The sequence below is a fragment of the Nipponia nippon genome, unplaced genomic scaffold (genome assembly GCF_047370975.1).
Source record: "Nipponia nippon isolate SJK-2023a ecotype South Korea unplaced genomic scaffold, ASM4737097v1 scaffold_3, whole genome shotgun sequence".
NCBI lineage: Eukaryota > Metazoa > Chordata > Aves > Pelecaniformes > Threskiornithidae > Nipponia > Nipponia nippon.
Window position 1 is genome coordinate 53,883,741 of NW_028262347.1, and position 18,718 is coordinate 53,902,458.

At 35.4% G+C, this 18,718-nt stretch overlaps 1 protein-coding gene across 3 annotated transcripts in view; it reads right to left on the bottom strand.

The window, feature by feature from the left end:
• Positions 1-18,718, bottom strand: part of NUP205 (nucleoporin 205) — a 51,893-nt gene that overhangs the window by 27,179 nt on the left and 5,996 nt on the right. For all 3 annotated transcript variants that reach the window (XM_087766157.1, XM_087766159.1, XM_087766158.1), the window contains exons 3-16: positions 18,378-18,549; positions 17,274-17,418; positions 16,175-16,334; positions 13,948-14,176; positions 13,618-13,782; positions 12,664-12,839; positions 9,457-9,573; positions 7,745-7,882; positions 6,487-6,637; positions 5,480-5,685; positions 3,922-4,104; positions 2,967-3,017; positions 2,155-2,364; positions 1,265-1,364 (exon numbers count right to left, since the gene is read on the bottom strand). In XM_087766157.1, the coding sequence (XP_087622283.1) occupies positions 1,265-1,364; positions 2,155-2,364; positions 2,967-3,017; positions 3,922-4,104; positions 5,480-5,685; positions 6,487-6,637; positions 7,745-7,882; positions 9,457-9,573; positions 12,664-12,839; positions 13,618-13,782; positions 13,948-14,176; positions 16,175-16,334; positions 17,274-17,418; positions 18,378-18,549 (2,203 nt within the window). The remainder of the gene's footprint in view (positions 1-1,264; positions 1,365-2,154; positions 2,365-2,966; positions 3,018-3,921; positions 4,105-5,479; positions 5,686-6,486; positions 6,638-7,744; positions 7,883-9,456; positions 9,574-12,663; positions 12,840-13,617; positions 13,783-13,947; positions 14,177-16,174; positions 16,335-17,273; positions 17,419-18,377; positions 18,550-18,718) is intronic.

Here is an 18,718-nt window from a genome sequence, read left to right on the forward strand (position 1 = left end):
GGAAAAAGCATTTCCAGAAATCAAAGCTGAGGAGATCCACTGAACCCCTGCTCATAGTGTACAGATACTTGGATGTCTGTTGCAACAATGTGTGCAAAAATGAAACTAACAGCCTAAAACTCAAAGACCCTCATAAAACAAAACACAAGGAAAAGTCAAGACTAATGTTTCTTGGTTTACCTAGTCTAGTAAACTATGGTGGATAAAAGCAGGAGAGCAGTAAGAATCTTTTTTAACATGCACGTGAGAATGAGGGTGCAGTTTCTTTTGGCATCAGCTTAAACAATCCCCTTCTCCCCCCATTCATTCCGTGTCTGTGCTGCCCCCTAACACGCCAACAGACGTGCCACGCCGCTGTGGAGCCACACACTGCATCACTTCAAGAAATGGATCTAGTGAAAAAGATCAGGTTTAACCCATTTCTCCAATATATCATGTAACCCACAAATAATCACACAAGCTGAAGGACTAGCTGAGGACAGGAATGACCTAACAGAAACTGCTCAAGACAGTCAAGCTGCCAAGAACTGTTTGTCAAAGTACAGGGCACAGAGGCCTCCCAGACTGAGGCAAGCTCACTGGAGAGGTGTGTCTTAAAGTTGTTGTTCATTTAAGAAGTGGTTCTTACAGCTCTCTACTGCTACAAGCAAATCCACAGGCATCAGGCTGGCATGCAATGTTAAGAATAAACTTTGTATTAAAAAAAAAAAAAACCTGCAGCCCAAATAAGCTTTAAATTTCCTATAATGAGGCAACTGCCATCTACTTTGGCCTTTCAAAGAATAGTTGTCCAGAATTAAATTACTTCAGATCATAATTCTACTGCTACTGTCTGCTCCAAGTAATTAATATATCAATAATATTAATATTAGAGAAAATATCAAATACACTGACACCTTTAAATTAACCCTATGAATAGTGGTGATTTAGGTATAGACCAAAGAAATCCAGAGGAACAAGCCCAAAACCAAGGTGTTTTTTAAGTATCAAATGCTGCTCTTTAATCAAATCAGCAATGCAAGAGAGACAGAAGTCATCCTCCTAGTAGAGCTAAGGAAGTAGGAAATAGCATACGTGAAGCCCTACTGAATCAGCAACATAGCTCCTGACAGTAGGTGGACATTTTTTGAACATCACCTATCTTAAAGCCTTGGTCTAGCTTTCCACCAGCTTACTTGCAATATTAAACAAGATCACAAGACAGAGGCAAGAGAGCAAAGCAAGTTACAATTCTGTTTGTTAGTGAACAAATGAACAAGTTAACCTTGTAACTCCACATATTGGTCCACAAAGTCTTCAAGTTGAGGTTCATAGTCCCGTAGCAATTTGTAAAACACTTCCAGAACTACCTCAGCTACTTCCCACTGTAGATAATCACAAAATGAAGAAAAAGTCATACACAGAATAAGACTGATACTGCAGCAACAAGACAAGGATGACAAAGAATACAATAGGCAGTCCAGTGATGGATCAGAAGTATGGCATGACTATCTAATTCTGAAATACTCTCCAACAACACTTATAATTCATAATGTCAAATAACTTGAAAGGCCAAGCTTTCTTTCTAAAGTAAAATGGAACAGTAAAACAGATTTATTGCCTATTTTAGGCTCTATTATACAATATACACATTAGTATACTGAAACTACAAGCAATAAAGAGTCTTTAATAGGTATACAGCTAGTAATAGATCATTAATAGCTTCCAGGATACAGTTTAGCAGGCACTTTCATCCAGAAAGATCATAAAGGAAACTCAAATTCCTTGGTTCAGCAAGTCAAATATTCTCTGAAGCAGCAATGAGGAAAGGACAAATCTGACTTGTAGATTTGGGCATGTGATGTTCAGAAGTCATTAGCCATGTAGCAGAGTTGCAGAATCCTGTACAGCAAATTGAAATTTAGCAATAATATAAACAACTTCTGTTTTTTTAAAAAGATACTTTACACAGGTTCCTTCAAAGTAGTTCATAGGTCCTGATGACGCCTGAGTTCAAAAATCACCTGCTTACAAAATCAAAACACTATGAACTGCTCCAGGTTACCTCTGCTGCATCAAACCTGCACAGCTTCTCAAACAGATCTAAGTAACATCAGCAGTGCCAAATCATTTTTACTACATCCTAAAAAAAAAAAAATTTCAAACAAAAATTACTTTTTCAGCAGCTCTCCGGTAAGCTCTGGTGCGGAATCGGAGAAATACAGCATCCCTGAGGAACTGCAGATAGGGATCAAAGCCTGGTGGGCGGAGACCTGCTCCCAAGTTAGAGGGGAACGAACTCTCCACTAGCGTGCTGATGAGTCGACAGAAGGCACGGGTTAAAGGATATTCCTCACATCGGGACTCAATCTCATTCAGTTCAACCTTCCCAAGAGGACAGCAAAAACAGAAAGAGAAAAATCAAAGATTTCAAAAGAGGAAGAAACATGTGAGAACAAATAATATAAGGGCATCATCTGTGAATTACTTTACAATGAATTGACTTTGCTGCATTTTTGTCTACAGTACATCACAAACAAAGCAAAAGCAGTGAAGCAACAGCACTGTCATTTCAGTTCAGCAATACACTCTTCATTCATTTCTGAGCTACTAGAAGGTATGCCTCAACATTTACATACTTTGCTTTTATTTACCACTTTTATTAGAAGTGAAGTGAGCTGTACTAAGATGTAACAAAAGTGAGGCCTATTTAGGAAAATAGGAAAATCTTAATAAGAATTGCTCATAAGGAATTTGAGGGTTTAGATGCTGCTCTGTTACTAGTACGAAGCTGCAATAGATTCATAAATGGATAAAATTTCCAGATATTACAAGCAGGCCTGAGAATAAATTAAGAAGCAGTGAAATGACAGCTCCTATTCCAAGGGTTTCCCGTGGACACAGCAGCTGATGCAGCCTCTGCAAGTGTTTCCCGAACTCATATGCAGATGGTCAGAGAGGCTGCCTAGGTACAAAGAAACCCTTACCTCAATACCAATTGCTTGTCTCTGGCCTGGACTTCTCACGGTTTGTAATATCTTCAAAACAGAAATAGAAAGGAAAACAGGCAAACAATACATTTCACATAATCAAAGTGCACATCCATCGTTTCTATCAGGACTAAAAGGTACTCATCACTTTTTAGCTGTAAGAAAAGGTTTCCAAAACCCTCTTAGAAGGTAAAAAGCTAAGATTTTTCTGTCTGAAAGGCTGGATTATATGTTGTACACTTGTATGCTTCTAGCTTTACATCCTCAAAGATCTGCATCATGTTTCTTGTTAAACAAAACAAGGAACAGAAATACTTTCATATTCATGATTTTTGTCTTATATTGGCTAGGGGAAAGATGTTTCCCTTGTTATCTCTTACAACAGTGTATTTTAAGGAATATCATAAATTAGGAAGCAAAGGTGGTGAGCACACTACTATTATAAGATGTCATTATTGTCAGGGCCTTTTTATTAGTAATTAACAATAAACTAGCAGTTTATTGCTGAAAGTTACTAGCAGTTACTATTGCTGAAAGTGGAGCTTTTTAGCTAGTCCCTTCTTTCTATGAGCACCACTCACACTGGAAGAATATTACACACCAAAAAAAAAAAAACAACAACCAACCAACCCCAAACAGAAAAAATATGTAACCTGCAGAACATTTATTACTTATGACATACACTGAGGAAAAAACATATTGAACACACAGGACTGTTAGGAAACCTGTATTTATGTAAAATAAGCACAGACAATGAGATCTCTGAGGCACAAAACCATACTGTCATTTTCAAAATCATTTCAGAGTAAGAACTGCATTAACTAAGTGAAAAAATTATATTCAACAATGGCAACAAGAAAATTTAGGAGGAAATGCAATACTATTTCAAATACACTGACAATTTCAACAGATTGGGATGCTATAGTTCTAAGAACTGAATATCGTAAAATACCTGTGTATATTCCAAGGATTGCCAGAGCGAAGCAGCTATTTCGGGAGATTTTCCAAAAGCAGTAAGGGTTTCTAATAGCTCCGCTTTCAAAATTGGAGGAATGCTGCACTGCAGAAGTCCCAGAATGACCACAACTGGTGTCCACTGAGGGTGCTCACAAAGAGCCAAGCGAGCATTCTCACTCTACGGGGTTCAACAGAAAACAAAACTGCAGATTATTCCTTTGAAGATTATTCATGTCTTACAATCCCTAATTCACAGTTCAGTATCAACGACTCTGCTTCATACTTGAAGGTACACAAAACTTCAGAAGAATGGCAAACCATTCCAAAGCAAGCAATTTTAATTAAACAAAAAGCCCTATTTAATGACTCACGAGTACTAAAATTGTGCCTACCCATATAGAAAAATTTTGTGCATAACATAAGCTTCTTATAACAACCCATTTTTTTTTTTAGTAGACACATTCATGGAATTAGTCTTAAATAAGTTTAAGTATTTACACTCTAGACAGCTTCTTCAAGCACTGGTAGAGGGAGTTTATCAATATTTCTATTATGAACTTAAATTGCATTTGGACATTTGCTAGGAACTTACATGAATTTGTTTAAGTCTAAGAGCAGGGTCATTGCTAGTGTAAGCTCATTTGAGACTCCCAAATGAACCACTGGACAGGAACAAGCCTCTAGTCTCATCAAATTATAATTCCCTGCATCCTTAGAACAAATTTACTTCTTCCCAGGTTATGGTTTGATGATTCCAGGAAATATTAGTTTTAAGAATTCCTTTTTCCCCATGCTTATCCAATGCTGACATGACAGCTCACATAGGAACACCCCATTATCACCACTACTAAGGATGATTTTTAAAAAGCCTGATTAGTTTCACTGATCTGTCTTGTGTTTGTGTCAGCAAAACCAAGGGTATCTCACTACATCACAGAATTTTTAGGCTGCAGAGCCTGGCGGGTCCTGAAGAGTTGAATTCCACACTATCCAGAATTACCCAGACAATTCACAATGCAAAATCTGCATTGCAGTTTTATTCTCTTGGAATCCTTTTCCAGTCAATTCATGGCACATTTTACACCCTTGGTTTGGGGACATTTTAAATCTAACTCAGGAGGCAACTTTCACAGTTGATCACTTTCCTTGCCAGATTTCTACCATTTCCTTTTTAATTCATCTATTATTTTTGCCTTTTCAAACTCAATTAGATGCAAAGAAGTTTCCTACTCCATAGTAATTTCTTCTGACTGTACCTCACTTCTGAAAGACATCTTCATGACACCAAAGTGTCAGGAAAGCAAGAAAATCAGTAACACCAGCAATACAGGAAAAGGTGTCATCTCTTCCTGCTTCACCCAGACTGCTTGTTTGGTCATAATGGTTATTCCTGATGCTTCCCATATTTTTGAAGATCACTAATCAAATAACAACAACTGCTAGGTAAATTTGCCCTACATACCTTTTTGGTCAAGTGAACTTCACAGCTGAATGATAATGTTTTGCAAGAAAAAAATGTATTAACAAAGAAAACTAAATAAAAGGTTACTTACCCAACTTACTATAACAGTGGTCAGCTGTAAAAAGGCAATTAACCCATCCTGTTCTTTCTGTGTGATTCCTCGGAGAGGCAGGTGACGATACTGGACACTGTCTGCACTTGGCAAGTCTTTCCTTAAGTGCTCATGATAAAGCATCAAGGAGTGGAAGAAATGCTCCCAGGAGACAGGGCTGCCACCTGCTCCTTGGATGTTTTCCGCTAGAAAAATGACAAACAGGTGACAAAATTTTCTTTCTACTCTTTCACAGGGTGACAAGCAGGGTAGTTGAATTTAAAAGGACAACTTTCTTATCTAGAGGAAACAATAAAGTTCAAAGTAAAGCCATTGTGTCTGAAATTAGTGGTTCTGGTTTGGGTTTTTTTGTTGTTGGGGTTTTGGGTTTTTTAATAGAGACAGAAAGGTGCTAACATGAAAAGCCAGTACAAATAAGTTTTCCATTTTATGAATCAGAATGTTTGCAGCATTAGTTATATCTTCAAAGGAGTTTTTTTTTCCCCAAGTTGATCAATGCAAAATTAATGCAAAAAACAGGACCAATCAGCATCTCTTACTTTGAGAAAGTGCTATTATATTACATGTGTAAAAAAATTCTAACAGAACAAAGTGTTTCTGAAAAAAAGTCAGCTCAGGAAAGATAACTATATTTATTGAATATACGACTTAACTTTAAGACATTACTCACTTCATATTTTACAATAAGCAATACTGATATTCTGCACCTTTTATGGTGTTAAGACACAGCTTTTTTAAAAAATGCATGATTTCATTATGTGAATTACTTGCTAAGGTGCTCAGACATTTAATTACCTAATCAAGTTTTTTGGTTTTGGTTTGTTTGTTTTTTAAACAGATTACATTTTCAAGTAAAGCCTTCCAATTTCATCTTTGTACTAATAATGAAATGTTAAAAGTATAAAGCCACAATTCATTTCAAATGAGTCTTTGTACTTTTCTAAAGAAAGAGAGTTGAGGAAGATCTGAAGTGTCACTTTTCTTACCATGACTACTGCCATTGACTTTTAGCAAACTAAAGCAGTAATGAGCACACTGAGGCCCACTAGCCAGTCCTCGCAGCATTTTCAAGTATGGGATGTAAATTGTGGAAGGAAGTAGATCTCCCATTTGCCTAACAAACTTTGACAAGACAACCTAGAACAAATAAAGATCAGCGTTTAACAAAAAAATTAAATCTGAGTATTTGAGGAAAACAATAGGCAGCCAAAGTCAGAAAACAGATTCTAATGTAATCAGGGTGGGGTAGAGGGGTGGAATAACAACTCAAAAAAAAAAAAAAATCCTTTGTAGACTGGCGTATTCGGTTTCCCTGAAGGTGAAAAAACATGTTTCAAAGAGGAAATAAACAAAACAAAATAACTCATGCTATTGCAAAGTATACTCACTCTCTAATTCTGTATTTCTAGTGATGAAATTTACTTCAGTTCACAAATGCTGCACAGCAGTATTATTAACACATCTCACAGTTAAGTGATATTGGGTAAGAGTTCACTATGCTTGTCATATCCCTGAACAGTAACTCACACACACTGGTTTCTCCCAAGGTCGCATTAGGGTATTTGCAGATTGCTCCAGCCCCTACCTTAAGTTGCCTGTATTCTGGGTGGGTCTTGGGATGTGTCCGATATGTCTCATACTAGGTTTTGCCTAACACTGCACAGTCCTTCAAGAAGCATTGAAGGCTGACAGCATCCCAGGTATCTAAAGAGTTTTGGAACGTCTGCTTCATCTGTTTAGATTGCTTCTTCATTCTAATTTTAAGTTCTGTCTCTCATGGACTATAACCTTTGGGCTTTAAAAAATTACAATATTCTTATGGATTTTTACCCTCCAAAATACTATCAACTACAGCTAATAAAGTTTTTTATAGTTAAGGAATTTAACTTCTCAGTTACACGAAAAAGGTATGTAGAGGTCATCAGACAGAAAACACAAGAGCACCGTTATCAGAATCCATTTAGCAACTGCAACAAAATCATACCTAAACAAAATTTTCAGAGGTTTGTTACGACTCTTTCTTACTAAGTTTATTGACAACCATGAATGACTGGCAGTAGCTCATTTTAGAGCAAGAAACAATAACCATGTGATGCAGAGCAGGACATATGCAGATAAGCCACTGATAAAAGATAATGTCTTCTTAGAGGCTAGCTGTAATAAGGATACCAAAAACTTTGTTGCCTGGCTTTTTATTACTTTAATTTCAAGTTACTAGTAATTACTCCAGAAAATCTAGACAACCTGGCGCTGAGGGGGTCGCTGATGTGCTACTCCAAGGTAGGATCCCATGATGGTAGATGTCTGCAAAGGCTCTGACGGACACCAGTATTCGAGGGCAAGTTCCAGATTAAAGGGGTCTTTCCTATACAATTCAGCAATCTATCAGAGAAAGGAAGATGTTAGAAAAATATCAACTACTTAAAGAAAAGACGATTACTTCAACAATAAGCACTACTTCTAGATAAGCTAAACATGTCTGAGAGGCAAAGCATCCCACGGCTGGTGTTCCATTCCTTAAAACTCTCTGAAAATGACAGCTTCTAAATAGCAATATCAGAACAAATGACAGCCAGAGAAATTCAAAATGCACACATAAGTGAATCTTTCATAACTTTCTATCTAATTATTATAAATTAACGCATTGCTAAGAAAACTGTGTCATTTCTCCTTAAATAACCATTTGTGTACCTTGATATATTAACTTAAAAACAAGTTATCCAGTATCAGGATTAGAAATCTTACTTGTTATCTGAAGATACAAATTTCTCAGAGAAAATTTTCATTTCTAATTCTTCATTTAAGTTTACTATATATCTCAGAGCTACTTAAGAAAGCATTTCACTATAAATTTTCCTGTTAATGTCCTACAACCTAAAGGACTACCTTTAGAAAAAGACAAGTAATCCCTATATTAAAGACTGCTATATTGAAAATTGCACACTCGTACATTTTCATGCCAAATAAGGGGAAATATACAAGTTTTTAATTTATTCATGAACAAAAAATATAAAATGCACTAGTTCTATATGCAAATCTGTTTTCTGATGTGGGGTTTTTTTGAAAATGCAGTTAGGTAGCCTTAATAACTCATATTTAAATAAATATATTTATTTAAATTTTCTTTCAATTTTATTTTATTTCAATTTTCTTTCTTTTATTAAAAAATATGACAGAAATGGAAAGATCTTTCTTTTAAATGTACACTTGTGGTCAAAATTCTACTGAAATTAGGGACTTTGTAATTCCAGAAGCCTTAATGGGGTGACCTTGCCTAGCCTACTCTACAGCAAATACAAAAAAGTCTTCCAAAATTCTCATTACAAATATATCAACACATGAAAACTATTTAAACATTTCAATTCTTTATCAGAATACTTGTCAATGGTGGGGGAAAACCCCTAAAACCTAATTATAGCTTACCCACAGTAAATAGGGAGAAATTTGAAGGCTTGGAGAAACATAAAACACTGTGTAAACATTAAGGTCTAGATACACAAAAGTGTTCCATTCCAAAGAATTTCCATGCATTTAGCCAGATCTCAACTTCAGTAATAGCCTGTAGTCTTAAAATTCCTATTTCTAAGTTACGTTAAAATAAGATGGCTTAAGACAACAGATATGTCAAGATAATCCTATTATAATTTAAATTGTAGATATTTAAATATTTTGTAAAATAACTTCAGCTCAAGAATTCTTCAAACATAAGAAACAATGCAGTATTTACTAAAACGAATTAAATGACACTTTGTAAACATCAGACACCAAGGCGGTAAATTAATTCCTTTCCATGAAAAGTTATAGAAAGTATCTATGTTTAAGAAAAGAAAATCTCTCTAATCCAAAAGGGAAAGATCCATCACTGTATGTTATCATTCAGATATGGGTTTTCTGATGAAGAAGGAAAGTCACAATCACTTTTTTGCCACAGTAATTTAAAAGAAAACAGGGCTTACTAAAAGCATTAAATGCTCCAGATCTCTCCGAAGGGAAATAGGTGGATCATTACCCATCTGAATACTCATGTGGATCATGCGAGCATCTTCATCAGCACGGTTTCTCAGCTGTTTCACCTGCACAATTACGAAGTGAAGAAAAACACTGATCTATACTTAGCTAAGAATGAAACAGAACAGAAATAACAGAATTGTCTAAACAGCCTATTAAAAACTAAGTAAGCAAGTGAACTTGCACATACATGACAAGAATACTCAAAATTTTTTTTAATCCCCTCCCTGCCCCCAAGAGCTTACATTCAAAGATAAATTCAATCACTTTCTTACTGCCAAGGCCCTCAGTTCATACCAAAAGCCCTGAACTTATACCATGGGAGTTTTTCCCATCTGGCTTCACCAGGTCCTCTGGTTTGGCCCCGAAAGGTGGGTCCTTTTCCTCTTTTTACTTCAAAAGCTAGATGGCATAGCTTCAAACAAAGAAAGTTAGACCATTATCCACAAGGAGTGAAAAGAAACGGAAAGCACTGTAAAAGAATGTTTTCTGTATATAGATCTGTGGATTGTATACCTTTCTTAGCCATGTAAGATTACTTCTACTTACATCTACTTTATGTTTTGAAAAGTTTTGAATTGATGTAATTACTTTTGACCCAGTCTGTCGCAACTAAAAGCATTACTACATGTCAATAAACACAACAGAGGAAAATTTTTTTAAAAAAACAGAGAGAAAGAGAGAGAGAAGGGAGGAGAAGAACAACTGCAACAATTTAAAAAAAACAAACAAATAACTTTAATCAGTATCCTAAAATTCTTTGTGTTGCAAAAACTAATTACTAAACAAAAGACAGCTGACATTTAATTTTAATGTCAAAAAGCCTTTGACAAAACACCCCACCAGAGGCTTATAGAAAGCAAATAGCCATGAGATGAAAAGTTAAGTTTTGTTAAATACTAAGCAGACATTGAGGAACAAGAAACAGAAATAAGCAACCAATTCAACACAACAAAAATTAAAACATGGTGATGGTCAATAGAGACCGGTTCATGGTCTATAATATATCTCAATTTGCAAAATTAAATGAGCAGCAACATAGTTGTGTCTCATCAAGAAAAAATAGTTAAAAACTAGAAATAACTGTGGAAAGGGTCAGGGCAAACTGGCCAAATTAGTATACTAACAAAATTAATACACGGACAAAATTGAGCGTCGATAAATGAAATAATGAATTATCTGAACTACGAAAGCTAATTATTGAGTTCTGAATGTAATGCAGTCAACCAAAAGATTTACCCAAATCATCACTGGCAAGCAGCATAAATGTTAAAACTATACAGAAGAGTTAAATAAAATGCTGATTTACAGATTTAAATAAAACTGAACAAAGGTTTTATATATATATATATATATATATATATATTAAAAAAAAAAAGATCCTGCAAAGCAGACATTTCTCTTTACCTAAAATTTGAAATTCAGTAGAAATAGCTGAGTACATAAGCCAGCCACTAACTAATAGCAGCTAAGACAAAAAAATTCCCTTGTAGGGCTATATCCCAATTGCCTGCTAACAAAGTCTTTCCTGTAAAACAACTAACTGGCCTCTATCAAACTGGAATACAAGTCAACAGTCAGATTTTTGCTTATATCCTGTATTACAAAATCCTGCTTGTAATGAAAAATATCTCTCTTCATCTTTAGGCATTAGCCACAATCAACTGCAGATCTGAATAAAAGCAAAAAAACTGAAATGGAAGAGAAATACACTTCCCAGGGAGAAAGCCTCCAATTCCATAATGCAACGAAGATGAGAGCTGTACCAACAAACCAACCAACAGCCTTGGGATTTTCAGGCAGTTCTGTGCATACAGGAGACAGGGTCACATCTGTTCTAAATCTAATATGGCAGCAACCTCAGCCTGGGTCAGTCTCCAGCTCTTCCACCTTCCTTCAAAAATCTACCTTATATCCCTGTCATAAGAACCGGTATCATTACAGGGAGACATTTCGTCTTTTGTAAAGCAACACCAGTCAATGAAGAACTGCCTCATAAAAAAGGTCCCAGTTCCAAACCTGTTTGCACTTGATTGCTTAAGGAACTTCCATAAAATATACCTCACATATTCCTCATATATTGAAAAGATTCCTAAAGGCTACTGTGTCTGTATTACAGAAAACACCATTGCATGCAGCCTTCAAAGGACGTCCAAAGCCTGTTAACAACGTGATAAGTGTATGCAGGCAGCCACTGCAGCAGAAATATAGCTGTAAAGTTATTGACATGAACTTGTTTGAACTGACATTATACTTGTTCTATGGATATTCTGTGGGTTAAAAAGACAGCTTGAGAAAACAACATGCAACACCAACAGATTATAAATAAATTAGGATTAAACCTAAAAGCTGTCTACAACATGTTCATATATGCCCTCAAAGATTCTTAAGGCTCAAATATTGTTTTTCCTGCCAATATTGTTCTCATTCTGCGAGGTTACAATGAACAAAATACATTTTTAAATTCTTTTTGCACATTGAAAAAAGTAATTGTTTGGCAACTCCAACTACAGCTCAACACAATGAAAGTCACAAAATAAAGCCTCCATCAATTAAATAAAAGTGTTTTCATGGAATTTTAAATTTTCCATGTCTAGATACAAGGTCTTGCACAAATGAAACTGTTGTAATCGCTTCAAGCCTTTTTTTAAAAACCTTTTGCAGCATTTCTGCTGTTCTAGTGAAAACAGCTGCTCATTTTCCCAACAATTGATACTATTCAAAAAGCAGAATCCCTCCCCTTAAATACGAAAAACATCATTAGTAAAAGAACAAATTAAAAATGTACAAACCCATAAGTTAAATTAGGTTACACTATTGTCTGTATCAAAAGAAAAACAAAACAACAACAACAAAACCAATACCCACTTACATTGCCATCAATTTCAGCATTCATTTAAATTTTAATCATGTAAAACAAAACAAAACCACTACCACCACCAAAGTTTGCTTTGCAAATCTCACCACACTAAAGTGTTTTAAAAATCACATTGTACTTCAGTGTGGAAAACAAATCCCAAACCATACGGGTTCCATGAAGTCAACAAGTTTTCTGAACTGCACCACCTCAAGCTGAGGGTCATATCTGAATCTCTATGCTACCTGTCCTAATGTGAGAAATACAGAAGAGATGCTCACATTTCTCAAGAACTTACTTTCATTGGCATGAGTGCAAGGAAGTCTGTGACAAGGTTATGAATTTTGCGAATGTAAAATTCCTCCTGGTAGAAGTTTTCAGACCCCACAACAGATTCAGTCAGGAACAGAAAGACATTATCAGCAACTGCTAACTCTGCCATTGCTTCATCTGCCTCAGTGAATTCTGCAAGAGCTGGGCAACAAAAATCACAAGAGGGAAAAAAATAAATTACAATTATCTGTTACCAAACAAAACATATTTCAGAATACCCAGCTGACATGCAAAGCGACGTGCTTCTATCAACTACGTTTTTTCTACCATATAGGCAAACACTAGACTGTAAAAGACAAGTTAATGTCTGGTGATGATCTCAACTTTCTTCTTTAGTAAGTGTTACAGTGCATAATCCATTTATCCAATCAACGCTAAGGTTGTGAACGAAGAATCACAAAACAACCTTAATTAAACATTAATTATAATGTTTATATTTTCCTTAATAGATATTCTGGAGTAGACTCAATTGTGACCTAGTAGGGAGCCTGGAAAGCTTGTGAAGTACAGAGAGAAAAAAAAATTAAAAACAGATTTGTCCTCTCAAGATACTGAGGTTTAACATTCACAGATGTAAAAACTCATAAGCATGAATCTATTCTTAAGTGTTCAAATGACACTAAAGCTGCTAAAATGCAATCTTTCACATTTTTCAGTACATGAAAATCTCTTTCACTTCAATGAGACACTATGCAATATTACTGTCTAATAACTAATTTTTTCTAAACCTGTGTACATTTCAGAGCAATTCAATTCTCGACAACCAAACTCACATACTGAGAAAGCTTTAAAGGAGTGTCAATGGTAATTTTATCATAAAGGTAAATACTAACACTTCAAAAAGGTAACATACTTTAACTTACGCCACTTGCAAGCTCTGAATACTAATGTGCAGTAACTGCACTTTAGGGTAATTTACCTGTCACATCGGATAATTGGGATATTCCTCGTAATGCCAGCGCCCAGGCTAATCTAACAGTAGCTTGCAGGCCTGGTAATTTCCAAGGCTGAGACTCCTGAAGACGAGTGTGTATTGTTGCTATATACTGTCTTTCTGTTAGCAGAGGGAGCCGGTGCATCAAATCTTGAAGAACAACAGAATCAAACACAACACCAACACCCAGTAAATGAATGCGAAAACAAACATGCAAAATCCTACCAATTTGTTACTGATCAATAACAAAACTGGTTAAATAACAATTTATCCATCTGCACAACATAACCTCTTGGGGAAACATGCCAGCATTACCTTCACGATCCTCTGTGCCTTGTTCCAGAAAGCTCACATCAAAGCAGTAAAGGAGAGCCATGAGAAGAGACAAGTTCACGCCATCCAATGAGCCATCAGCTTCCACTGTTACTTTCTCCAGGTAACTTATGAGGATTAGCGTGTCATCCTTACTCAGTGGTGACTGGCAGGTCCAGACAAAGAGACTTTCAGCCAAGGACTGTCGGCATTCTTTAATGAGGTCAGAAACCTTTAAAAGAAAAACCAAACAAAAAACAGTGAACACAAATATTCTGACAACATGGTGAATTTGTCCTTCTCAGTCAGTCAGTATGACTAGGTTAAGTTAAAAATTACTCTAATGACAGCAGCTACACAAAATGTTGGGTTTTTTTAATTGCTAAACAACAAAAGGCACACTTCTGCTTGTTAAATGCATACATATTCCCACGCATTTCACATGAGGTGTAAGTAGATATCCTGGAATATGACTACATGCAAACCAGTGTCTCTGTCAAGGTCAGGAGACATGAATCTACATAAAACTTTTGTAGCTGTAAACATATCACACAAAAGTCACATTCCTTGTCTCTAATACACAACTGTCCTGGTAGTTATATCCAGATAAGGTCACAGCCTTCCCCTTGCCCCAACAGAGATGCCCTCAACTGACTATACAAATACCTTTATACTTTTAAGACACTGAGAAATATGAAAGACCTTTAAAATTACAACTTTCTTCCCCCAGACAAAATATTTATATCAACTTTAGAATATAAGCATAAATGAAATCTATCATCCCCTATTACGTATGGAACTACTATCATGGCCAACATAAAGGGTACCAAGCATTTTCATACTAAAAATATTTTTTTTATTTGGCAAAATACTGTATGCTATGATACAATCAAGTCCAATGGCTCTTGAAAACAGTTTGTCTTTTTTCTAACAGTTACACCAAAAATTACCTGGTTTCAAACAAGGACATTTATTTCATTTGTTAACTTCATTCTTCCCCCCAAGCTGAGTTTTAACTGCTTTGTCTTATGAAAACAGAAGCTAAAAAAAACACACTTAAAAAAATAAAAAGCCACTAATAGCCTTTCATAATGGTCTTCGTAAAACTGTATTTTATTTAGCTAAATTACGAGCTTCTAATAATATTCTTGCCCTATATCCATTGTACCTGGTTAAATAAAAAATAAACAGCTATAAGCATTCTATCTCCAGTAAAATCACATGCATGGTGATAAAAAGTTTTCAACATTTAACACAGCAAGAGATTTGCGCACAGACTCCAGCAGAATACTAGTTCTAATGAATACAGAGGGAAATATGGTAGTCCACCTAAAAGGAAGAAAAAAAAAAAAAAAAAAATCTTCGAACATTAAGCGTTAAATGAATTTTAAGGTAAAATTAAGGTAAATCAAGGTAATTTAGGGTAAATCAGAACAATATTCTGTGCATAGTTTCTAGATTAATAACTAGTTTTACACTTTTGTTATTTGGTGGAAAACAAATTGACTGATTATAACATAGAATAATTTTTAGACACAACACCCGTTAGACGGAAGTTCAGAAATTAAAACAATAATGTTTAAAATCTTCCTACTAGAAACATACTCTGCAGTTAGTCACAGTCTCAATTAAGTTCAAGGATTACAAAAATGAGAACTCATTTTCAGGCAATTCTCACTTCACTATTAGAAATGCTTCTGTTCATATTAACACAATTGGATTATTAAGAAAAGCATTATTTGCCTGACTAGACTTGATTTCAATCTGTTTTAATAATTTGTGAATTTTAGTTTGCTATTTTTATTCCAATGGTGCTGATAACGGTAGTGCTGAGAGCAGATGATTTAATATACAGTCTTTAGAATAAAATTGAAAAAAAAAAAAAAAGAAGAGATTTACACATAGTGCAAATAGGCTTACTTTTTTATTGTACTTGATTACACTTCTTCACTAAAAATAAGGTATGCCCTAGCATCAAGGAGCAACAGCAAAACAGAAATGCAGGAAGTAACCTGGATCCCACACTGGTATAGCACAAGCTGTGGAGTAGTTACTATGATCCCTCAGACAGTAACAAAGCTTGCAAAGGTAGAGAACAGAAACTAGAAAGTAAAAAAAAAAAAGAGACAGAGAGAGAAAAAGAAAAATCACACCATATCTCTTGACCGTCTAACTGTATTCTAATCTGTACAGTAATTCAGAAGAATATTCACACCCAGTGAATATTTACCTCTTTGCGATGTTTCTCACTGCCCAATCCTCGCTCTCTCTGGAGTTTATCAAATTCATTGTTCAAATCAATGTGAGACACAAGAGTGAGGATCTTCTGAGTCAAACCCTGCTCCATTAGGTCATCTGTAAAGCGTGTTGTCATGGACATTAACTCTTGACTATAATGGAAAGAATATAAATTTAACAATTAATCATACTATTCCCAGTCACAGAGGAAGTCTAAAATAATGAATCCCATCAAATGTATTTGCTGACAGAAAATGTACAACTACATTATATACATAAAGTAACTACATGGGCATCGCTTATCAGTAAGCGGTGCCCTCTCAAAACATTATCCTGAACGGATACAAAGTCTTTAGGTAACTGTAGGTTCAAGAACATGGAATATGAGACTACAACATGGATCAGCTAGTTAAGATTTCTATCAAAAGGAAAAAGTACTATACATAAGATGCACATAACGCACAAGCTCACAGCCTCTTTGTTACTAGTAAATGCAATTGTCCAATTACATACACCCTACTGAAGTGGTGGAGCTAGTTCTAAAGTAATCATTTATTTTATGTTTCAGAATTTATATTTACACCAGAACACATCTCTTAATCTTTCTCTAATCAAGCCATTACTGTGCATTGGAAGTAAACAGTGCATACGGTTTTCTTTCTAAAGTCAAAAAATGTTAGCATATTATGTTCACCAGTAGATAGTGCATCCATTTTCAGTAAAAGCAGGAGCACAATTCTCTGTTTTGCAGGACACGGAAAATCAGAATACAGCAAGGATGGACACACAGTCTCTGAAATACTGAGTAACCATCACTAGTCAGAGCAACACTGACCGGGAGGGCATCTGAAGCAAAACACTGCCAAAAGGTGAAGTAGCATGAAAGAACCGCAAGTAAAATGGATATCCTTATAGTTCAATAAAAATATGCGTAAGAAAAAAGAATATTATGCTTAAAAACAAACATAAAAGCAGCTGCATCAGGTTATAAGAAAAACAAATTTGAAAATATTCATATTCCCCTGAGTCTAATTAGTCCTAAAAGCACTCAAAGCAAAGAGCTTTGATCAGCTCATCACCCTAAAACAGACCTGAGTTCCAATGTCCATGTCTTGCCCTGGCGTGACTGGATGAGGGTTCGTAGTGAATTGGCAATGCATCTTTTTCCATCCCAGTACAACAGAACAGCCACTAGACCTCTTGTAAGGCCAGGAAAATGAGGTTGCTGGTGTTCTCCTAGTGAATGAAATGCACAGAACAGTCACAGAAAGTTGAACATACTCACTTTGATAACAGCTCTGTATCTTTGTATTTCTAATTGAAATACAAGTATAGCATTCAAAGCAACCATGGTTATTCACTATCACTTTGATTTGTTTCAGGCACTTAAAAGGAATCACAGATATTTTGGGTGCTATTATTAAAAGTGATATTCAACTATTAAAACATCCAAAAGTTTAAAAGAAATAGAAGTGCAAGTCCATAAATATCCTCGTCCAAACGGCATTTGCAACCGATATCTACCCATCTTAATAATCTATTCAAGCTGATTATCAGCAAAATATCTTTTCTTTATTCAAAATGAAGTTTTCTGTCTGAATTTACATCAAAAATTCAAGTTCAAAATAGAAAACAAAGCTGACTTGAAGATGGCTTTCCAAAGGTGACAAATTCACAAGCTACTTCGTCAATTTTTTAAATTATGAACAGTAGCTAGAAATGATAACTCACAATTATATTTTAATAACTTTGAAATCACTTTTCTAAATGCAATGCATGTGTCACTTTCCAGAATACTTCTCTTAGTAATCAGTTATTAGATTATGGTCCAAATAGAGTCACATATCAATGTGTAACTAATACATAATTTGAAGAACCAATATCTATTACACTGCTTTATGGAAAAGCTCTCAATCAATTATTTTTAAACTATTTCTAAATTCGGTGATAAAGTAAATCATAAAAACCCCTCAAATTATTCCCCCCTTTTGCAATAGCTACATAAAATATGAACATTAAGGTTCAGAACACTTATCATATTACATTACAGTGACGGTAAATTTCTTTTTAAGAACGTTCTGTGTTAGGAAACTAAGGCCTTGACTGAATCATGCATTCATGTTAATCATACACTTAAATAAGAAGGCCCTATTGAAGTTGTATTTCTCCAGCCCTTAAATATTTTCCCTTCTCACCAGCTAGAAGGAGCTCAACAGCTGCCAACTCTCCAATATCAAAGAGGTCACTGAGGATAAAGGCTTCTCTGATGAGTTGCTCTGGCAAAAGCCTAGTTCCCTGCTGACCCTGGATAGCAACCCCTTCTGTACTTGCTTTCTGAATTTTCTCATGCTGCTGAACATTCTTTGGCTGAAAGAAAAACAAGCATCGGAAGTTATTCAAAATGGCAAGATCAAATACTAAATAAATCTTTACACATTAATCCTTCCTCACAAATACAGTTCTGACAGGTTATGTTGTCGTCATAAAAACAAAGGCAGTGTTTTTAAACACAGAGATAGTAAAGGCATCCTAAAAA